The 24361-nt window shown below is 42.2% G+C and overlaps 1 protein-coding gene across 1 annotated transcript in view; it reads right to left on the reverse strand.

Moving 5' to 3' along the window:
- SELP (selectin P) overlaps positions 1 to 23719 on the reverse strand; it is a 41332-nt gene extending 17613 nt beyond the window's left edge. Inside the window, exons 1-8 of the mRNA XM_057728127.1 lie at positions 23658 to 23719; positions 13357 to 13447; positions 10721 to 11107; positions 6931 to 7038; positions 6269 to 6454; positions 5558 to 5743; positions 3118 to 3303; positions 94 to 279 (exon numbers count right to left, since the gene is read on the reverse strand). Of these exons, the coding sequence (XP_057584110.1) occupies positions 94 to 279; positions 3118 to 3303; positions 5558 to 5743; positions 6269 to 6454; positions 6931 to 7038; positions 10721 to 11107; positions 13357 to 13447; positions 23658 to 23660 (1333 nt within the window). The 5' untranslated portion in view covers positions 23661 to 23719. The remainder of the gene's footprint in view (positions 1 to 93; positions 280 to 3117; positions 3304 to 5557; positions 5744 to 6268; positions 6455 to 6930; positions 7039 to 10720; positions 11108 to 13356; positions 13448 to 23657) is intronic.
- Between the last annotated feature and the right edge of the window lie 642 nt (positions 23720 to 24361).

Genomic DNA, 24361 nt, shown 5'->3' on the forward strand with positions numbered 1-24361 from the left:
TTCTGTCCCCTAGACAGTTACCACCTTTAAAATACAGCCTTTAAAAATAGGCCTACAGTTTATTTCCAAGACACTGGAAAGAATTAATCTTACCTTGGCATTCTGGGAAGGGAGCGCTCCAGTTTCCTGTATCCAAGCATTGCAGCACACTTGCGCCCACCAGGGATAAGCCTTCATCACAGGTGAAGCTGCAGGTCGTCTGGTACCTAAAGGCACCGAAGGGATGGGAGCAGTTCACCTGGGCCTTGTCTGAGGCTGGGAGATCCTGGCACTGCAATGCTAAGGAGTAGGAAGTGAGAAAGTAAGGGAGTGAGGAAAGAGTGATATACAAGTACCTCTTTCTAGTGCCAAAAAGAGGGATTTCTGAATTGGGCATGTTTAACCTGGAGGATGAGAAAAGTGTCATGTAATCTCAATGCCAGATGAAGGACTCTATGGGGAAATGCAGAGCCATTGTTAAGCATTTGGCAATAGGTATCCATAATTTTAAAAATATCGTACTTTTGCACCCAAGAATCTATGCCAAGTATGTAACAAGATGTATATCAAAAATCAATTCAGGGGACCTCCTAGGTGGCACAGTGGTTATGAATCCTCCTGCCAATGCAGGGGACACGGGTTTGAGCCCTGCCCCAGGAAGATCCCACATGCCACAGAGCAACTAAGCCCGTGTGCCACAACTATTGAGCCTGCGCTCTAGAGCCGGTGAGCCACAACTATTGAGCCCATGTGCTGCAACTATGAAGCCCATGCATCTAGAGCCCGTGCTCCATGACAAGAGAGGCCACCACAATGAGGAGCCAGAGCATCACAACAAAGAGTAGCCCCGCTCGCTGCAACTAGAGAAAGCCTGTGTGCAGCAACGAAGACCCAACACAGCCAATAAAATAAATAAATAAATAAATAAATTTATTTAAAAAATCAATTCAGGGAATTTTTATCATGATATTATTCATGAGAGCAAAATATTGAAAACAACCATAAATGCCACTAATTAGAGGCTGAAAATTAAGGATGGTGGATCCATGGAAGGAGTGTGATATGTGTCACCTTGAAAAGATATGGGAGGTGTCTCAATGTATGATGTTAAGTGAAAAAGCAGAATAAAAATTATACATACACCGTGAACTCAGTCATATAGTGTAGATGGCCATAAATGGAGAGAACACATGTACTCTATATATGTTGTCTTTTCTCATCTTTAAAATGGGAGCAATAATTTTAACTACCTCATGGAGTTAGAGTAAAATGCTCCATAAATATCCGTTATTATTAGTACTAATAGTATCAGCAGCAGCAGCAGCAGTAGTAATAACCCTAAAATCATTATAGCTACGCATCAGATGCTGACTCACTGTCAGAGCGGAAAACGCTTGGGAGGCCTATCAGGGGAGCTATTGAAACCACATATCTGGATGCTTAAGAGAATAGCCAGTTGTCTCTTCTGGATGCTGAGACGTTTACCTACCTGGAGATAAGAATGGCTCCAGTGACCCCTTAAGACCCTTCCCTTTTAAGCGTGTCAAAGGGCTCTCTGTGTCTTGTCTCTCAGACAATATATTCCATTCCCAATACATCCCATTCCCCTCACTTAAGCCTCACTATTGGGGTGCATGGTGATCTCTTTCTCTCCTGCCTCACTTCTTTTTCAATTTTTTTCCTTTGCTGGTAAGAGGTTTATTTAGCTTCTAAAACAATTTATACACATTTCAAAGGCGAAGAAAATACGTATAATTACAAATTTTCTAAAGTAAATGCTCTAACAAAAGGGAAGGAGGAAAAAATCTCTCCCCTTACTTTTTCTTTCTTTTTTTTTTTTTTTAAGCTCTTTATTGGAGTATAATTGCTTTACTCTGTTGTGCCAGTTTTTTAACTGTAGTAAAATACACATAGCATAAAGCTTATCTTTTACCATGTAACCATTTCTAAGTGTACAGTCCAGTGGTATTAAGTACATGCATATTTTTATGCAACCATCACCACCATCCACCTCCAGAACATTTAAACAGTAACTACCTCTTCCTCCTCTAGTCGCCAGCAGCAACCATTCTACTTCTTGCCTCAATGATTTTGACTACTCTAAGTGCCTCCTGTATGTGGAATCATTCAGTACTTGTCTTTTTTGTGACTGGCTTACTGCACTCAGTATGATGTCCTTGAGGTTCATCAGTGTTGCAGCATATGTCAGAGTTTCCTTCCGTCTTAAGGCTGAATAATATTCCATTGAATGTATACACCACATTTTTCATATCCAGTCATCTGTGATGGACACTTGGGCTGCTTCCACATTTTAACTATTATGAATAGTGCTGCTGTGAACATGGGTGTATACATCTCTCTTCTAGACCCTGCTTTCAAACCACTGCCTCATTTTAAAATCAGGGTATACTTAGTCCCAGGGGATTCACATAAATTGCTTGGGATCTCACATGAAATGCCAGTATTTTACTTCTGGGTCATAAATTCCGTGTGGGGTACCGCTTGTGGAAAAAAACAATCTTAGTGACTTCCCTATGCCTTAGTTCTTCAAGAGCAGAATATCGAGAACGTGAACGATTTAAAGGTGATCATTCTGTAAAATCAGATCAGAGACCTATGACTTACAAGGTGGTGTTATTATCATTATTTTACCTAGATTTGTAAAGCTCATAGCACTTTTAAGCTTGCATTTACACACATTAATCCACAACCACTAGTGGGGTGGGTAGGGCAGATAATAGGACTCATTTTGCAGGTGACACTGAGTTTCAGAGAGACCAAAAGCTTGTTGCTGGAAATGACAGAACTGGACTAAATGTCTTGTTATTACTCTTCCACTATTTCATGCTGTTCCTCATGCATTATTCTTTCCTCCTAAGCCCCCTCTCCTTCATGCCGACTCACCACATCCGTGTCAATCAATGCAGTGCTCGCCTTGCGTTTCAGAATGCTGTAATGAACACGTGCCTAAGACTGCCCTCACTCACCACTTCATCCCTAGTGCCCAGAGCAGAGGGCCTGGCGCATAATAGTTCTTAGTGAATGTTTCAATAATAAATGAATGACAGAACCACATGCAGCTGCTGATGCCTTTCATAAGCTGAGAGGCAGGGAAGCAACGTTATGATGTCACAGTACCTTGACAGACTGGGGCTGGCGCCGTCCATTGTCCCAAATCAGCACATCGGACTGTGTCGGCTCCTCTCAGCGTGAAACCCTCAGCACAGAGAAAGCTACAGCTGGTGTTGTACTGAAATGCTCTCGAAGACAGGGAGCAATCCATGCTTCCGTGGACAGGACTCTCCAGTGGTTCACAGGCAACAGCTAAATAGAAAAAGTGACGGTCTGAAACTGGGCAATGGAGGGGCTCCATTCTTTCTTAGAAGAGCCCCTTGAAAGATGCTCCGTCTGTTCGACCCACGTTGTCAGTATATTCAGAACCCTAAATCCTCCCTTTTCCAAAAGGGAGATCTGCCTAGAACACCGTGCCATGCCCCTTTGCCTAGATCACTCACCTGCCCTTCAAGTGTCAGCTTAGACTTCACTTGCCTTGAGAAGCCTTCGCTGCCTACCCTGGCTCGGGCTAAAAGCTCTTCTGGTGTGCTCCCACAGCCCCTGTTCTTGAGCTGTTCATGCACTATTGTAATTCTGCCCTTAATCTCCTTGAGGGTGATGTCAGTCATCCAGAGTTGTATTCCCAGAGCCTGGCAGAGTTTAGGACATTGAAAGTGCTCTTTAAATATTTATTGGCAATATTGGTGAAATTGGACCTGGAAGGAGCAGATATGGAACAGACTGGACTTTTAAGGAAAAAGCTGGAACAACATAGCTTATTGTTGACGCTCTGATACCCAGCCCTATAAAACGATTCTGAACGAGCCTTGAACACAGGATGTCATCCTAATCAGACTTCAGTTGCCAAGTGAATGCAGCCCAAGTTCAGTTCCTGAGCACAATTAAGCCCCGGGTGACCTCAGTTCTGATAAAGACTGGTTTCCTCCTGCTCTTCCTTGGTAAAGCACTTCATCTCCAGGATACTCCTGGAGTTTTTCAGAGTATAAAGACTACCTGTTAGCTTAGACCTCGTTTTTTACAAAATCAGAGCATTTAAGAACAAAACCCCTCTAGTGTTCCTGTCTTACTTTGCAGATGAGAAAAGTGAGGTTCAGAAATTTTAAGTGACATCCCTAAGGTCTTTTTTGTAGACAGTAGTAGAGCTGGGCTTATCCCAGGTCTCCTGGGAATTCACTAATCCAACATTTAATTTCCCCCATCCAATTCCCCATTTTTGCTTATAAAATGAAGGTGTCAGGCAATTACACAGAATTTGGTAACTGCCTAGCATTGTATCACAACCTCTTTTTCAATGCAGTGTTCCTTTGATCCTTTATCAAAGGCTACCACCAAGGGCTATGGTGAGCAGTCTCTCTCTCTGTCCTAACAGCCACTGTTCTGACTCCATCTGAAGTATAGGGAGGACAGTAACCCACAGCTTCTATACACTAGTGAGGCAGGGAGGGAAGAAAGAGGCAGAAACAAAGGATCTTTGCAAGATACTTTATACAAGCGATTTAACTGTATACATTTTATATACTTCATCCTCATCAAAGCTCCTTGCAATTCGTAGCTCATTTCATGGAGGAGAGAACTATGCTTCCTGGAGGCTGAACAACCTATTTCAGTGTCAGAGCCTGGAGGAGGTCATCCTGACATTAAGAGCCCTTGATCTTTCCTGTGCGCTGTGACTCCTTCCTGGTGGACTGGGAGCTGCTAATGAAAAATCCTACCCTTGAAGGCTGGCAAGGATGCAGTCCCCCAGCCAGGGCCAATGCAGTAGAGTGTGTCCCAGCCCCTCACTCGTTGGCCAGCTTCGCATTCAGATTTGCAGCTGGAGCCATTGCAAAGGCAGCAAGGGGACGGACACAGTGTAGGGTTCCTTTGCTAGGGGCTTCCAGGAGCTGACACTGCACAGCTGCAGAGATCAACCAAGGACAGAGAGAAAGGTACTGAGGAAGGAGAAAAACCATGCCCACAGCTGGAGAGCCATGGTGAAACCAACTCTGGAAGTCCAGGTGGAGCTAGGAATCTGTACATGTCAGGAGACCCTAGTGATGTTTGTCCAGACTTGTAGTACCAGGCTTCAGGGGGACCTAAATCTCTTTAAAATAAAAGACTCCTTTACGTGTTTTCTAATGTCCTCTATTCCCTTTACTGCTATAAACCTGTCCTGGTAGGTCTTCTAGTGTCTACTTACAGATGTAGATGCTACCCTTTCCCTCTTAAGTGAAATTTATGAATGAGGTCGTTCTGAAATTGTTTTGAAGGTACTGAGTTTTGGGGAAAGGAGCACTTTTAAATTTGGTGTAAAATCAATAGTAAAATCAGCCTCTTGTTTTTCTAGAGCCCGACCTTCTTTTCCTATCCCAGATGAACCTAATCTAGCTGAGTGGTAAGTAAAAGGAGAGTTGAGTTGTGCTGATTCAGGCCAGTTTCTCTCTAATCTGGCCAGTTTCATCTGTGCTCCCAGCAAGAACCAGGTGCAGTGGATATTGTAAATCCCCAACTGCCTGAAACTCACCTTTACACACTGGAGCTGGGGCTGTCCACACCCCTGAGGCTGTGCACTGCACGACCTCTGGCCCAACTAATGCAAATCCCTCTTCGCAACTGAAGCTGCAGCTGGACTGGTGCTGGAATGCTTTTGCCGAGTGGAAACAGGTCATGCTTCCCTGCTCAGGAGACTCCAGGGGTGGGCACTGGACAGCTAAAAACAACCACAGAGCAATGGCATGAGACCTTAGTTTTTGCCTGGCATCTTGGAAGCCTTAGCATGCTACAACAGCTGTCTACACCTTTCCAAAATGTCAGGCAAGGTGATAAACTTGGTTGGTTAAATGGCACTTTCCATAGCTGTTTGGAAAGATCCAAACATTCTTTTTTTTGTTTCCTTTTTAAAGAAGCAAGATAAAATTATCAAATTAATAATACCCACCTCCTAAATCATCATTGTACTCTGTTCGCTTTGCAATTAACCAAGGGAGAAAGACCCTTTTTTTTAGTACTTTTGCCTGAGAATCAAGATTTAAACTAACTACCTCACTCCACAGATACAAAATACCATGAAAATAAAAATTAGTGTTACTCTGGTTGATGGGTAATAGTAATAAGCAGAATTTCCCATCTGATGTAGATCCTTATTATTTCTCTAGTTTTTTTAAGTGGAGGAAGCTTATTCTCCCCTCTGAAATTCTGGTTGTGGGTGAGGATGGAAAGAATTGGGTCTACATACCTACGCACTGTGGGGGCGTGTTCGTCCAGATTCCAGAAGCCAAACATTCCAGCTCGCTGGGCCCATTCAATGTGTACCCTTCAGCACAGTGGAAGCTGCACTGTGACTTGAAAGAGAAGTTTCCCAGAGGGTGACTGCAGTTCATGAGCATGTGTTGAGGGAGGTCAAATTCACCACACTCTGTGACTATGGGGACAAAAATATGGATTTCTTTCTTTGCATGTTGAAAGACAGTGTCGGGTTTGCTAAAAGCTGGAACTGTTTGTATAACCCACCTAAACCAACCTCCCTGGTCTTCTAACCCAACCTGTTCATCTTTACTTGGTTCCTTTGTATTGGTTCCATCTTGGGAAATAATCATTCTTTCACTGATTTTTATTTCCAACAAGCAAAATTAGCCTGAAAGAGTTCTCTTTGTTTTACTGCCTTTACATTTCCCTTTTACCTTTTGAGATTTTAGGAGGAAATGCTCTAGGAATAAAGTGTTTCAACCCAGAGTGTGTGTCTCAGACACTTTGAGTGAGGCAGACTGACAGATGGTAGAGAGAAACCCTAGGACTAGCCTTTACTCACTGGACAATCTCCAGCATGATTTACTTCCTGGCATCACCTCTAGCACATGACCAATGACCACAATGCTATCGACAAAATAGTGGCCTCACCATATTCACATTCTGGTCCGTAGAAGCCAGGGTAACAGGAGCAGGTGTAGTTCCCGATGGTCTCAATGCACTCTCCTTGCTTGCTGCAGGACATGTCCTGGCAGGAGGCTGCATGGATACAGAGGGGTCAGGATCATGGGCATTTCCAGGAGGTGCGAAGAAAAGCTGGGTTCTTATTGCAAGTCCCAGACTTAGTCCCACTTGGGTAGGCTTGAGCTAGCCAGACAACAGAAAAGCCACAGCATCCCCTGGAGAGCCAGCCTGTTGCCTGTGAAGGGCACTGTAGGAGCCTGCTGGAGCATTGCCTGGCTTCTATTTTAGGCTGCATTTAGTATTGCATAAAGAGGGATTGCCGTGGTAGACACAGAGGGACAAATGGAGCCAGCGATACCTGTGTAGACAGAGACGCTCCTCTAGGTGGCTTTTAACCTAGAGCATCCATAGAGTTGTGTTATTATGTGAACTGCTATGACATATGTCACAGCATGGAAGTTAGGAACTGGACATGGGGTAGCAGGAGTCACACGTATATAATCAGAATCTGTGCTCCGCTCCCTACGATTATGTGACCTCAGGCAAGTTACTTCTTTGAGCCCCACCTACTCAATGTTAGGGCCAAAGCCTTTCCACCTTTTGTCTGATTTAAGTCTATGCCGGGGAGCAGGGGAGCTGAATGAGATGTTTAAGACCTGCTTGTGGTTAAGGACAAACAGCTTTATGGGGAGCTGTGTCACAAGTCTAAGCATGGCAGACTTAGATGGTGCAGAGGTGACTGGCCTGCCAGGCCCTGCTCACTACGTCTATGCCACTTGGATGACAGAATGGGGGGGGGGGGGGGGACCGAGTTTCTTTCCTGCAAGAGACTCATGGAGGGTATATGCACTATGCACTTGGTGGTGGATTAGTACTAGAACTGATGCTGTGAAAGCGCTGAGAGTGTTTTTATTGATGAGGTCATAGCTGGGAACAAAGTCTGTGGCTAGGCTGTTTTCTGGTGGTGTTTCCTAAGCCCGGCCACACAATGGTCCACGTTGGGGTCTATCACAAGAGCAAATCCATATGTCACATAGCGGGTTGTGTTATTTGATCTCTGTGTTCCCTCTCCGCTCTGAGAGGCTATAGCTCTATAAGCTGTGCAAGGTCCTACAGCAGGAAGTTCTCACGGCAGCCAGTGAGCTTGGTGAAGCTGCACTGAACCACTGGGAAGGGTTTCAAGGAAAGAGAAGATGCAGGAAGCAACAGCAGGTCCTAGATAGAAGTTTGGTCCACGTCTTCCATCCCATTCGCCTTGACCCACCAGTGCCTTACAGTAATACCTGCCTGCCCTATGCTCTTGGAGCATAAAAGTTTTGTTCTGACTGTAGCTTCCTCAGAATCTCAGAACTCCAGGAATAGAAAAACAGCCAGTGTTCTGTATTCTATTCCCTTTCAGGGTTTCCAGGCAGGTTAGTAACTTATCTATTTCTTGAATCTCCAGGAAAGAACATAATGATGATTCATTGAATAAATCTTTTTTTTTTTTTTGACACCCTGTTTTGAGGTCTAACAGATCCTGACATTTAGGGAAATATTTCCAACTGAGTTTTCTGTTTCAGTGTAGTGTACCTGTTTCTCATCAATCTCCCAGAGAGAGCTGATGGTTCCCTACATCCTTTACATCTTGGATGGCCAAATGCCAATCAATGATAGTGGCTGCCTAGAGTATTGTATTCGTGAGCTGGAAGCCAACTGTGTTCAGGTGAAATCGTAGCAATTAGAGACGTCTGCCATTGTTGCAGGCCAGAGGAGTGGCACTGTTCATTATCATGCGTGCCAGTACTTTTCCATCTCTTTTCTTCCTTGCAAACTTTACTGAGGAAGACTGTCTTGCAGATATGGAGGCTGAAGTTTGAGTGGGGAGGGGAAGCAGTGGCATATTGGAACATCTAGTGGCAGCCAAGACAGTCTGATCAGAGCCGTTGTAGGGGAGGGATAGCCCAGGAAGTGCAGGGAGCTGATGGGAGAGCAGTAAGATGAGCTAACATTCTGGTAGTGTCCATCCTGGCCTATAAAGAACAAGTCATTATTTTATTTATTAATACGTTAATAAATAAGTTCTTTATAAAGTGAGATCTGACTACGTGACCATGCGTGTATAGATACGTTTCCCTGCGGCTAGAAGACTGTGTGAGGAGAGGGAGAAAGTACAGGGAATACTCTATACTCTGTATTCTTTTCCATTATTGTTGAGGGCTTCTGAGGGGAGGTGTTTATAATCTGAAGTATTTAGAACATATATAGCAGAGTGTGGCATCTGTAAGATGATTTATTGAAGGAGAAGCGTCAGAGTATCAGGCCTCTATTGCCTAGGGCAGTCCATACTTTCCCTAGCTACAGTGTTCACATGCTACCCAGGGCGGGGCGGGGGCTCCTCGGGTTGGGAAGCCACGTCAGAAAGATGGCATCAGTCCGGCACGAGCTGCACGACCACAGGAAGACCAAGTTTTCACGCGTGTCTGCTTACTCTGGAATCTGGAGAGTGGAGGATCAAATATACTCACAGGATTTTACCTTCAGGTACCTCCTCCTTTTCCTCACCCCCCAACCAACCCCAAGTCCAGTGGACACGGAGCTATGTTGCTGTCGAAGGGAATCTGTAAAGCGTTGTCATCCTTGGCCACGTTCTCAAATTGTCTCCTGAGAATGTCGAGCAGAGTGCAGTCGCATATGTGGCTAAAAACACCACCTTTGGATTCAACATGAGTTTGAAACTGGTTCCGTCATCAAGGAACTTAGAACCCTGGGCAGATTCCTGAACAGCTCTGAGCCTTTCCCTCAGCAGCAAAATGAGAGGAGCAGAAGGAGCTGATTGATGAGGTTCTCATGAGGACTAAATGCAGCTAATACTAAACGGACAGATGACACATGAACTAATAATAATGCCTGGAACACTCTGATGTTCGACAGGTATTAGTTACAGCTGTATCTACTAGAGGCAAGGCCAAGTTCCCTCTCAACTTATGCTGCCTCTTATTCTAGGGCACAGTGGTACAAAAAAGCTCTGAACATAAATTTTTAGGGGACTAAAACTTCCTGAGCATCTATCTCATCAATTATAAATTAGAAGGGTGGACTGGATGGTATTAAAACTTCCTTCTAACTTCAAAAGCCCTGTTTTCTCTAATCCTGATCTTATATTCTTCAAGGTGCTCAATCATGCTGCTTGATGGACAATGTACTCTTTGTTTTCGTGTCCCTGACTTTGAGACTCCATATTATTGACTCGGGGGTATATTAACAAACCAGGGAAGGCATCTTTTTTTTTTTTTTTTACATTTCTAAAAGAGCAGTTTATAATCTCATTAGGGAAAACATAATAGCTTTCTAATTGTTCCTCCCGCTTTTCACTTTTGTCACCCTACAGTCATTTCCGTGATGTGACTGCTTCCATGAGGTCCATTCTCCCCAAGGAGGTATACAAAGGTCTCCATGCTCAGATTCCTCATTACCCCGTACACACTCACTCACTCCACTCCAGTTACATTCACTCAACTTGCATTCCTTGGAGAGGGGGTGTTTGTATTACCTGTTGTATCTGCATGAACCATTCTTTCCCAAATCTTCACAAGAGTGCTTGTTTCTCCGCCCTCGATCTCAACTCGTATGATCACAAGAGGGGCCTCTCCTGACTCCCACTATAAAGCGGACCTCTCACCCTAGGCCCCTCCTTATCTTCTTTCACATTAATGTAGCTAACTTTAGGGAAGGCATTTTTTAAAACAGGCAGATTTCGGAGGAGAGCAGCCCCTACCTGTATAGCACAGTGCCCGCTTTTTTTTCCTGCAGGGCTCATCATTCCACTTGCCGGCGGCTGACGACCTCTTGATGTAGATCTCCACACAGTCCTGGTTGTCGTTCTTGTTGTTGGGCTCATTGTCAGCCCAGTTCTCAGCCTCCTCCGTGAGCGTCTTGTTGGTTCCCACCCAGGTCCATTTATTGTTGATCTTTCGGATCCCAATCCAGTAGTAAGAGCTGTAGTAAGGTATGGTCTTATTGAGGTAAGCAATCTCATTTTTATTCTGGATGGCCACTAAATCTGTGTGGTATCTCTGGCAGAATGCCCGGGCATTATCCCATGAATATGATTTGCTGCTGTAGTGATAGGTCCACGCTGTCACTTCTTTCCGGTTAATTAGCTCTAAGTGAAGGAGAGTGAGGGTCAGGTTAGCATCCCTAACGAGAAGGAGGTTGTGAGCCTAAGTATATACTTCTGTGTAGTCAGTGAGTTTGACTAGAAGACAAATACCAAAAACATGACCGTTTTATGTCTAATCTAGTTGTTTTAAGGAAAAAGAGTGGTTTCCATCTTTTACTTAGAAGTGTCCCTTAAGTCAGAATAAGAAAATGTCCTCTTCTGAGGATCCTTGGTATTAAAGGTCTGGACTCATAAGATACCAGAGTTGGAAGGGACCTCAGAGGTCACCTAATCTTCTCCTTTTATAAATGAAGGAGATGTTAAATAATTTTCCCCAGCTCAAATTAAATGGCATGTAAAATGTCTTGATGGTTGCCTCCTATCTACAGGTGCTGCCTCTTCACATGGAAAATAAGATGCTTTATGATGTGCTGGTCCAGCCTCATCACCCACCATATTTACTTTTTTTTTTTTTTTTTAATTTTATTTATTTATTTATTATTTTTTGGGGGGTACACCAAGTTCAATCATCTGTTTTTATACACATATCCCCGTATTCCCTCCCTCCCTCAACTCCCCTCCACCCTCCCCGTCCCAGTCCTCTAAGGCATCATCCATCCTCGAGTTGAACTCCCTTTGTTATACAGCAACTTCCCACTAAATGCCCATCAACAAACGAATGGATAAAGAAGATGTGGCATATATATACAATGGAATATTACTCAGCTATAAAAAGGGAGGAGATGGAGCTATATGTCATGAGGTGGATAGACCTAGAGTCTGTCATACAGAGTGAAGTAAGTCAGAAAGAGAAAGACAAATATTGTATGCTAACTCACATATACGGAATCTAAAAATGGTACTGATGAACTCAGCAACAAGACAAGAACAAGGACGCAGATGCAGAGAATGGACTGGAGAACTCGAGAGAGTAGCATAGACGTATATATACTACCAACTGTAAAGTAGATAGCCAGTGGGAAGTTGCCATATTTACTTTTTTAGCAAAACAGCAGTCCCACTTCCATGCCTTTTGCATTTGCTCTTCCTGCTCTTTTGGCTGCCCTCCCTGCTTAGGCTTGGTAAACTTTTCCTCCCCCTACTTTCCATGACTTCTCCAGGTAGGTTGGGTATTGCTTCTTCCAGGCTCCCACTGCACCCCGTGTCTTCCTCCACCGCATCACCCCCCACCCCTCACTGCCAGGCATTGTAACATCTGTTTATATGACATGGCCCACACGTGTTAGATTGTGAATCCTGATGGTGGTCTGTTTTTACCTCTGGATTCTTAACACCAAGCATAGAGCTTGGCACTTAACAGGCATTCGCTCCATACTTGTTGAGTGAAACACAACAGGTCTGTGTTAGGGGCTCATTATATCTCCCGCTTTGCAACCTTGCACTTATCCCACTGCTCTGGGCTGTTTCCCTTTGATAAATTATTCTACTTCCTCCATCTCTGCTTACTTACTTGTTAAAATAGGGCTTAAAATAGGACTTAAAGAAATGTTTGTGAAATCAAATGAAATAAACAATGTGCCTCTCAAAAGTATGAAGGGCACTGTGATGCAAGGTGTTGTTATCCTAGCCGGTGAGAGTTCACCCAGCCAGAAGAGGCCAGTTCCCAGGTGAAGAGGTTTACAATGTAAGCAGTCAGGCCTGGAAATGGCTCTTTTTCCTGTTTATAAAGTCTAGCTCCTATTCAACCCTCTCCTCTGCTGCCCACACTAGGGTTGGTTCTGTTTGTCCCTCCCTCACAGGCACCTCTATGGCATTTTTTTTGCCGTAAGACTTTACTCTGATATCACCAGGGCTGCATTTTGGCTTGCATGGACTCTAGGCAGTTTTGCGTTCAGAGTCCCCTTCCTCAATAATAAACTATTAAAAACTGTATTTTATAACTGCATGGGTATAAACATGAACATACTAGTATTATACACTAAAACATTTTCTTTGGCCTAGAAGAAAATGATTTTTAAAGAAATTAAAGCACTTTTGTGGGTCCCTAAAAGTAACATGGGTCTGTGTCTACTGAGTCTAATGGATAAGCTGGCCCTGGGTCTATCTATTTACATTCTTCCTGAAGCCTTTTCTATCTATGTGATGGTGTTGGGCGCATTTTCCCTCCAGGAATCTGGGCTTGAACAGTTTCTCCATTCCTCATAGCAACCGGCTACCATCCTTAACTTCTCCCACTTGGAGAAGTGACCCTCATCACTGAGGGCCAGGTGAAGGGGTAGCATCACGTTTACCGGAGATCAGGGCACTGAAGCAAAGGAGTCGGGCAGTTCCCAAGACCACTCTCTGAGATCTCCAGTTCCAGATGGCTTTTAGGCAGCTGGCCTGAAACAAGAAAAGAAAGCTTCCTTTTAGTACCCATGTGCAATCAGTGTGGCCACAAAATTCTAGTTCATATTCACGGTACTGGGTTATAATCCTGCCTGTTTCCATTAGGGGGTGGCTCAAGCCCTCTGCTCTATGTTTATTTCTCAGTGCTCCGCTTGAGTCCTACTCTAGTTGGACACTGCACCAAGGCGCAGGACCGAACTCATTTCTTCATTCATTCAACAAATACTTATTGAGTAACTACTTTGTGCCACTGGTATTTTCTTTTATGACATATTTTGTAATATTTAAAAGTGGTTAAAAACCACTTTCATTATTATTATGCAATAATCTCCCTTTAAGAACTGGTATGCCATACCCAAGAATAATAGGAAGTCACACAAAAAGTCCCTGATCCACACAGTTGTCTGACCTGTACTTTGATGCACAGGGCATCAACTGATTGTGCTTGGCTATACCATCTATTCTGTATTATTGGTCTATGTTTTCTTTTCTGTTTTACTATTTCAGCATATATCTATAATATTATTCAATGCTTAGTGTATGTGTGTGTATATATAGATTTAATTTTTATTAATATATGAATAATAAACTTATTCCCCTTGGATCTATGGCAAGTATGATTTCTCAGGAGCTCCATGCTGTTGGGATTTCATCGAACCTATTAACATTTTTAAAGTGGTCTTAGACAAATAAGTTCTGGAAATGCTCATTCAATGCCCTCATGTTATACGTGAAAACACTGAAGGTTGGAGAGTTTAAAGTGACATACTGAACATGACAGAAGCAGAGCCTGACTTTGAAATAAGAGCTTTTTCCTCTTTACTTTTATAAATCTCCAGGCTTTCAAATCCATACTGCGTTGTTGTTGTAGATGATAGAATATGTGACATGTCCAAGCCTAGCTGCTGCATATGTACCCATCCAGAGCCACCCCAGTATAACCACTAGCATAAAAATTGTGCAATTTGCTTTGCAGCTGAAGTTTTATTGCTCATCCAGCCAGATTGCTACCCCAAACCCTTCCTGTATAGAAATTCTCAATTGCCACAGCTGGGCTCCAGAGATGGATGATGTAGAGTGTGTGGGGGTGGTAATTGTGGTGGTAGTGCGTGTGTGTGTGTGTGTGTGTGTGTACACGTGCATGTGCACAGTGCATATGCACTGTTGACTGTAGCCAGACCGGATAGTGAGGTGCATATAACACAAATCAGTGCAAGTCTCCCAGATAAGAAGCCTGACATGTTTCCATCTAGGAGTTTCTGAATATTGGCTTCAATAAGCAGGCATATTTTGTGTTCTTATGAACTAGGACACTTATCAACTGGCCTCTGCAGGACCTATTATCAAACATTAAGAGTGTCATAATGTTATGATTTATTTGCACAGGAAATGTGCTGATAACCCCTTAGTGGAAACTTAATCCCATGGAGTTCTCTGTGGATTGGGTTGCATCAGCAGCTCTTCTTAGCACCACATCTCTGTTAAGTACTCACAGAGTACCATGCCAGGTGCTACAGCAGAAATCTTTAAACCAGAATGAGCCTGGCTTCCCAAGCGGTACACAAGCAAGGAGGATTTAAGTAAATCTGTGTTTAGATTCTCAACTCCAACATGTACACTTTCCTAAAACCAATCCGCCTACCAAGGTATCCTTCTCCCGTTTTACAAAAGAAATCACACCTTTTATAACCTGACTCTTATTTGTCATTAGGCCTTGCCTGTGTATGTAAAAAACATCGGTGTGCCAGAGACCATCCAAAATATTGGCTTAGATCAATCACTTGAATGCTTCAAATGATAGTGTAACAAATCCTTTTCAAGTCCAGTGTTTCCATTTCTCTCTTTTCATCAGCTGTGATCGAGACCCACTTAAATTGTCAGATGCTAGACCATTGACTAAATGTTGATGATATATCACTATGTAATTTGGGACATGAAACTTGGAAGGAGTTCAAAGAATTGAGAGACATTGCTATAATAAACTTCCATTTCCATTTACTTATTCATATGAATAAAAGTCCTTAATGTTTAAAAATCTCAAAAAATGAAATATAGGAATAGAATTGATGCTGAACTGCTTTGATTATGTCAATAAATAACATGCATACAAGGTTACATGAATAGGGAAAAAGCCCCTCTTCTTATGTGGAGATGAACCTTCAATAGCATCTTAAATATGGAAGTTTAAGTTACTTTATCAAAATTTGTAGTATGTTTATGCTATTTTATTTAATTGTGTACTAAAAGTAATTGTCATCCTCACAATCAAAAAGGAAAAAAATTTAACACACAGATTTATGGTTTCAAAGAATTGAATCTTTTACATTTCAAATTAATTATGTTTTTATTTGTGTCAGAAGTATGATATAGTGATCAATAAAATAATTTAAGCTTAAAAATGAATTAGATTAATGGATAAAAAAGATGTGGTTTACAATATACAATGGAATATTACTCAGCTGTAAAAAGGAATGAAATTGGGACATTTGTAGAGACATGGATGGACCTAGAGACTGTCATACAGACTGAAATGAGTCAGAAAGAGAAAAACAAATATCGTATATTAACACATATATGTGGAATGTAGAAAAATGGTACAAATCAACTGGTTTGCAAGGCAGAAATAGAGACACAGATGTAGAGAACAAGCATATGGACACCAAGTGGGGGAAAGTGGGGAGAGTTGGTGGGGAATGAATTGGGAGATTGGGATTGCCATATATACATTACTAATAAGAAAAAAAATACCAAATTGTACATCCTAAAGATATGCAGTTTATTGTATGTTAACTGTATCTCAATAAAAAGTACCCCCCGCCAAAAAAAAAAAAAAGCAAAGCCAAGACATCAAAAAAAAAAAAAGAAAGAAAATGAATTAGATTAAAATTCTGTAGAGGAAGTGAAATAGAAATAGGTATTAAAGAAGAGAAAGTGAGTAATACAAAATTCCCTATTATTAGGAACTAGTTTATATTTTTTTTTAAGTGATAAGTGTAATCAGATCACTATGGTGTTTTATTCCATTGGATAAACTCTAGGAAATGATGTAACATTTATTTATCATAAAAGGCCAATCTTTACAATGTACTGGAAATTCCATCTTTTATTTAAAAATTTATGATGCAAAATTTTAGCTCTCCACTTAGAAAAGTTCGAGAAATTATATACTTTTCCAGAATTTTTTTGGAGATACAGAAACAAAAATATTGCTGGTGAATAGTATAGCCTAATGAAGGGGACCTCAATATTTGCCTTTGAAACTCTGCTAGGTTTCTTCTCAAGTAGATTGGAGGAGGATCGTAGTATTTTTAATCTAGTGGTGCTCTTCCTGTGCCCTTAGAAAGTGGTTTTCTTCCTGTAGAGAGTATTTCTAGGGGTTTATCTGGCTTTGGGACCAGCTCAAGGAAGTGTGTTGGGACAGTGACCAAGTGAGGTTCCTATCCCCTATCTCCATTCCCAACTCCACCACATCAGAGCTGTTTTCTATTTTAACTTGTTTGTTTAAACTTTTCAATATGGTTTGGTTTAAACAAAATTGAGAGAGAGAGCGAGCGAGCGAGAGAGAGAGAGGGAGCTGATTTTAAACATTTTAAGGTTTTAGAGGACTAGTAAGTGCTTCTGATCAAGACACAGCATCTAAGAAAGGAAAATGCAAGTCATTGTGTGTCCCCTGCTTTAATCTGACGGTATGTTTCTCTTGTTTTGTTTTTTAATCACCAAATACCAAGAATCACCTCTCATAGAATGTTTGAGAGCTTTAGGAGAGCGAAAAGATTACTACCAAATCAATTAAGCATTTCTCCAGCATTCTTCAGCAGGTCTTTTGGACCATGGATGCTCAAGATAGGACCATCATCACTGCCTATCACTGAGAGTCAGTGAGTTTAGATGATTTGCCGAAGCTTGCTCACCAGAATGTATATATGTTGGTTTAAACAGTGATTCTTATTCTCACAGAACTCATGAACTCCTTTGAAAGTCTGATAAAAGCCATAAGCAGGATTCTTTTTTAAAAATTTCACACTTGCAATTTTTTTTAGACAATTTCAGAAGGTTCATGGACCCCAAGTTCAAATCTCTGCATTAACTGTACGGCAGCACCTTGACTCATCGGCAACTGAGAAGGGTTTTGAGTGTGGGTGTGGGGGATGAATAATGGTTAAAAATCTTCCTTTGAGTAATACTTTTCCTCTGAAACTTCCTTGGGGTAGGTATGCCTTCTTACATCTGCCCCTGCTTTCAGCGTCATCTTTAGGACAGGACCACGCGGGATCTAGGATGGTAAAGAATTAAGGACTCTGTCCTGGTGTTTTTTACTAAACACTTTGTGTTGAAACACCAGGAAATGCTGCTCTAGGAGAAGCAGCAGTGTGCTCTGCTAATTTTTACTTCATGTTCTTTGGCAGCCTGATCCAAACTGGAAGTCACTGAGAAAGAGTCTGAGACGGGGTCATTAAAATAACATCCTGTGCCTGTGTAAACCTTTATGCAGGCTGCTTTGCACCATGGTAATCTTTAATTTTACTTTCCAAAGAACTGAAAGTGATTGCGGGGTGAAGAGAGAAGCAGAGACAAAGTAGAAGGAGCAAGAAGTGTTTTTCCCTCGACTGTTCCATAGAAAGGGGTAGTAGATGCCAGTAGGAATCCCATGGCTTCCAGCATTCCAGGTGGCTTGTAAAAGTTGGCAGGAATGGTACCACAGTAGTGATTCTGTTCTCCTGTCTATGTTGTAGACCCCAGCCTTGCATTGTTAGAGGCAGAACATACAATGTCCCTCCCTAGAAGCTCCGCCTCCTGCCTAGGTCCTGTCTGATTTCTCTCCTTCCTCTACAGTTCAGATTTCTCAATTTCCTTGTCTCCCTTTTCCTTGTCCCACCAGCCTACAAAACTGCTCCTGCTGATTTTACCGCTGCCTTCACCACTGACTTCCTAATTCCCAAACCCGATGAAGTCTTTCATTACCTTCTTTGACTTTTCTGCAGCAATAAATATTTCTGACTACTTCCTTTTGCTCAAAATGCTTCCCTTGGTTCCTGTCTTGATTCTTTTCTGACATCTTGAGCAATTGTTCTGAGTCTTCTTCTGAATCTATGTAAACCCTCTGCCTTCACTTGCTGAGACAGAGATTCCCCTGGGTTCCTGCATCCGTGACCCTATTCTCTTATCACTCTTCTGCTCTCCTAGGGCCTCCTTATGGTCATCTGTTTGCCAATGGCTCTCCATCAGCATCTCCATCCCTGACTTTCCTCATGAGCATGAAGTCTGCCATCCAAATGCAAAATAAACATGAGCATACAGCTGGAGGGAGCTGCTGGCTGAGGCTTCTCAGGGCAAGGACTACGACTTACTCACGTCTGAATCCCAGCCATAGTAGAGAGCAGGTGCTTACTACCTAATAAATGTGTTATAGCTGAATGAATGAATGGATGAAAAATGGCAAGGGAATGACTGTTAGACGCGTACTAACTGGGAAAATGTTGGGAAATATGTGATAATTAGAACTAAGTACAATATGATTACAGCAGCAATCATATCAAATTTAAAAGTGTATTATGATTAGGTAGAAGAAGGCTGTGCAAAGAATATGTTCTGGGCACTGTGTCTCATTCTCTTTAAGTGCGGGAGAAACAAGGGGCATGATGGCTTGCATCCCATGTGAGAGAAAAAAGGAGTAGGACTCGCTGACTTAACTGCATGCAGGTGGCAGACAGGGAGAAGTGGAGGAGAAGTGGAGGAGTCAGGACCTACCATAGCTGGTGTGTCTCAGGAAGGCCTGGATTAGAAGCTGGAGAAGAGAAGGCAAATTCCATGTAATTCTCTGGAGTGGGTGTCTCCCTTTTGAAAGTCCCCAGCACCAAAGAGGGCTCATATAAGGGATGTATGTTCTTATTAATAGACAGTATCACTGACTCAAGCCCTATAACCTACCTGCCCACAGAGACCCTGAAGTCCTCCATCAAGTGGGACCGGGGAGGAAAGACCAAGGATCCCTTCATATCAATCTGCCATCAAATCCTATTGACTTTACCTTATGATGAGATACCTGGCCATTCTCCAGATTTCCACTTTACTGCTACAGCACTAATTCAGACATTATCGTTTTTTTCCTGAATCAGAGAAATCATCTTCTTATTGGTCTCTTCGTCTCAAGATTACCCATCTCCAGTTCTTTATCTCTAATGCTGTCAGAATGATATTCCTAACACAAAATCTGATCATATTGCTTCACTACTTAAAATCCATCAGTTGTTCCTACTCCCTGATCAATACATACCAACTCCTTAAGATGACACTGTGATGCTCTTTAAGATGAGGCTTTTTCCTATTTGTCTAGTCTCATCTCCTGCCATTACTCCTCAGTTACCCCCCTGCCCCTGCCAGAATTCTACGGTGCATTTATAACAAGACATCTTGCACTTTCTCTGTTTTTTTTTTGAGACATCTTGTACTTTCCAGGGTGCACTGTATGTTCCCTATGTTCTTTTAATGTCCATAGCACCCTCTCCTTCTGTGAGTGCCTAGCTCTGAAAGTCCAAGAATCTCCTCCTCAAAGGAGCCTTCCCTGTTATCAATCCCTTCCTCCCCACACCAAGATAGGCATGCCCTTACTATTGCCTCATTACTTATTTCAATAACTATTGATTTATTAAGTGCCTACAATGTGTCAGGCACTGTTCTAGGCACTGGCAATTAAAATGATAAAAGAAGACAAAATTCCTGTCCTTGTGAAATGTATGTTCTGTGGGAGACAAACAATGAAACAAACACCAATACATATACAACAGTACTGAACAAGTAAACATAAAAAACAGAAGATCGTGCTAGGTAGAGAATTAAAGCCAGGTTATGTGATAGAGTGATGGGGTGGTTATATTAGATAGGGAAGGAGGTCAGAAAAGACCTCTCTAAAAAGGCGACATTTAAGCTGAGAGCAGATTGACCAGAAGAAACCAGTGAGAAGCAGGAGGGAAAGCGTTAAAGATGGAAGGAAATGCTAATATGAAGGCTGTAAGGTGGAAGGAAAATGTGGAGTGTTGAAATAAGATGAAGACATCAGTGTGTCTGGAATGGAATGAGCAAGGGGAAGAAGTGTATGAGATGAAGCTGGGGACAGATTACTTTGGGCTTTGGGAACCAAAACAAGGAAGTGAGGTTTTTGTTCTCAACCCAAGACAAGTGGGGCAGCGAGCAGATTTTAAGAGAGGTAGTGATGTGGTCTGATTGCTACTGAAAATCGGGAAGTCCTAGAGGTTAGTTGAAAAGGAGCTGGTTTGGGGTCAGATCTTGTGAGTCTGAAAAGCAGTTGCAGAAGGGATCCAATTGCCAGGGTTTTGAACAGAGAAGTGTCCTGAGTAGATACATCTAATGATGGTGTTTTTCTTTTTTTTTTAATTCGAGATAATATTATAATCTGTAGTCTTTCAAATTAAAAATCAGCAAGTCTACAGGTGGTTTTAAACAAATGATTTCTCTTCAACATTTATTTACATATACTTGTAGCACACTGCTAGGTACATGGTGGGGCACTGAATAAATATTTGCAAATGTTGGATATTATAATATCTACAAAATCCGTTTGTTTTGTCTTAGAAATTTCCTATGGGGAAGAAAGGGAATTAAAGAGGATAAATGGCAGTGTAAAGGGAGGAGGTAGATGTGAGAGTCATTGAAGAGACCAGAATTATACAACTTATTGGTGGCAGAGTCTAGATTTTCAAGGCAGTACAACTGATATCATATTATTTCCCTTAAGTTTCTGGGTGGTGGTGGTAATATAGCACCACCTCAGCCTAAAGGCAGAAAATCAAACAGTGGCCTCAGCCTAAAGGCAGAAAATGAAACAGTGAAACAAAGAGGTCTATAAGCCAAATAACAAATAGAAATAAAGTCAGGAAGGAGCCCAGGACATCAAGCCCAGGACATTAAGAATCAAGTGTGTGTGTATATATATATATATATATATATAAATTAGACTCCTGATCACTGTTATTTAGGGTGAAATATTAGCATTAGAAATAAAATAGCATACTTAAAAGATTTTTTAAGCCATTTGGACCATGGCTGAGCTATATCTCTACAAATATCAAGTATTCATTTTATGTATTTGAATTTATAAAATTTCTGTTTTGCTTTTCAATCAGAAAAAACAAGCCACTTAGAAGACAATGTAATAAATGCAATTTATGGAACACCATATGCCTATGCTCTAGGGTCAGGTCCAGAGTTTTTTCCCAGGACTGCCTGTTATATAGTAAGTCACCTTGATGTTTGAAGGTTTGATTAATAAACCTCCACTGACAAAATTCTGAAGCTGTACCTTCTAAGAGCTAGCAACCAGCCCAGGAGAGCATGAACCATTTAATTACATTTTGAAAAATAGGTAATGGAAGGAAGGGTAAGAACTAGAATCAGCAGACCTAAGATGGTTAAAAGGTATAAATGGAAGTGAATCCGGGCCTGCTCCTTAGCCCCTCACACCCTGACTAATACTGACATAATTTAACTGTAAGTTCCCCATCTAGAGCTCTCCCCTGCTGAGATCCATCTGATTGATGACACCCCACCAGATAAACCTTAACGTCTTCCTCAGGTCCTAGGGTTAATTGAAGCCACTCTGAACTTGATGTTGAACTACACACAGAGTTTGAGGTTCCTGAATCCCAAGAGACAAATGTGCTCAAGCGCAAAAGAAGAGGTCTTCTCTTTGGAATATTTAAAACAATTCCAGGGCTGGAGTTCTTAGCACTTCATTGCAGAGTTTCAGCCTAGTTTCAGGATGCCAGTGGGGGAACTTTTGAGCTTAAAGTGCAGGAGGTAATAGGGTGGCATACTTAACTGGGGACCCACACGGAGGGCTGGGACTCCCTGCAGTTATCCATAAAGCTCAGAGTTTATGTGGGTGTCTGCACTTTCATCTGGGAAAAGCAGTTGTACTTTTTGTCAGAATCTCAAAGAACTTCATGATTCAATCTGTTAACATTTCTCTAAAATAGAGGAGGATCCCAAAGAGAATAGAAGGAAGAAAGAACTGCTCATGCATTTAAGCTGACCAATTCAGGAAAAGTATGCAGGAGATAAGGCAAAAGTAATCCACATTCTTACATCATTGGAGTTCAAACTCAGGACAGACTCAAACTCCTTCCTCTTCTTTTCCTAGTCCTTTTATCCCTTTTCTCCCCAACCTGGAAAATCCTTATTACAAGTATGTGAAAATGGTACTGTAGTAAAGCAAAGAGATGGGGTAAGTCAGGTATAAGTGCTGCTTTCTTCTGGTATCCCATAGGAAGGGGCTCAAAAACAGGGACAGTCTGGTTCCTCTCTAGCCACAGACTACAGGAATTTAGACCTTAGGACTGTATGAGATACACCTCGTAAGTCAAGGGTAAAACTGTGTGTGTGTGTCTTATCTAGGATAATATTGAGTTCAAGAATGCCTTTTCCCTTGGATCTTACCTGGATCACAAATTCCACTACACCCCAAGAATTTTCTCTTGCTCATAACATTTACTAATCCAAAGCCATGTGCCAGACTCAGACCTAAATGCTTTTCAGTGTAAACTTGTTTAATCCTCACAATGATGCTACAAGTAGAGTACTGTTATTCTGTCCATTTTACAGATGAGGAAACTGAGTCAGTAACAGGACTGAGAGTTGGGGCAGCAATGGGAACCATGTGGATACTCCACATCAGTCCCAGCAGACTCCTAGGGCTCAGAGAAAGAACTAGGAGAGCTGGGGGTGGGAAACCATTTAACTGTAGTCTTATCCCAGGGCACTTGCCCAGCGTTGCATTCACCCCAGACAGAAGAGCAATCTGGGAGAAGGGGGTTGAGGGTTAACAAAGATTTGCTCCAAGAGAGTCCCCGTAAGCCCTGCTGGGAAAAACAGCAGCTGTGGAGCCAGAGGACAGGAGTTCAGATCCAGACAACATCAAGCCTAACAGTGCACTTTAGGTAAAACACCTATCCTCTCTGTGAGGCACAGCGGCTGCATTTGTAACATGGACATAGCAACTCACAAGGATGCTGGGTGAGTCAAAGTGGACGGACGGCAGGTTTTGAAATGCTTACAAACTCTCAAGGGCTGCTCGACATAAAGCTCCATGATTACTGCTATTCCTCATTTTCGGAAGCTTTACCTTCCTGACTCAGCCCCAAACCACTTCAACCCAACCACTTCCCATAGCAAAGAGAAATGATCTTACCATCTCCTCTGCGACACGGCTGGCTTTCTGCCGTCTGTTCGACCCACACTTCTTACAGTCTTTCTGCCTCCCCTCAGCTGTGAGGCTGTTTAGAAAAGCAACTTCCTATTCACTTTCCTGCAAGTCACCACAGCCCTTCCCATGAAGTTAGAATGCTGATAATACGGGAGCAATGTTGGCAGCTTAGAAATAACAGTCACCGAGGAGGCGGGTGGGGCAGTCACCGACTTCCATGGAAGGTGGCCTGCACACAGGGGCCAGTGTGAATCACTCCTGCGCATTCCCAGCTCAGTAGTGCAGGAATTGTACCCACATGCCAAGTGGTCAGGTTTCCTTTGACTATGATATGAGCTCCAATTTAAGGTCATATGTTGGAAAATACACTGTCTTTTTTTTTTTTTTTACACTTTGTCTTAATTGTAATGTCTCAGTGTAAATTTTCCAGTTATCGTGAAATCTCAGTGAATGTTTTCTATTCCAACAGGCTTCTGAGGAATAAGGAGCAAAAATAGCAGCAAAAAATAATTAGGTGGGAGAGGGAAAGCCGCTGAGGATTTTCTGGCAATTGGAAGGATTGTTGGAAAGAGTTTTGGAGTGAAAATATAGAACAGACATGGGTCATTATTAGAAAGGAATTGTGCTTCTTAAATCAGAAAAAAGATGTAAAAATGGTTAGTGTGGTGAAGTAAAAGGCTGTGTGGTAC

This window comes from Hippopotamus amphibius, chromosome 3 (genome assembly GCF_030028045.1).
Source record: "Hippopotamus amphibius kiboko isolate mHipAmp2 chromosome 3, mHipAmp2.hap2, whole genome shotgun sequence".
Lineage (NCBI taxonomy): Eukaryota > Metazoa > Chordata > Mammalia > Artiodactyla > Hippopotamidae > Hippopotamus > Hippopotamus amphibius.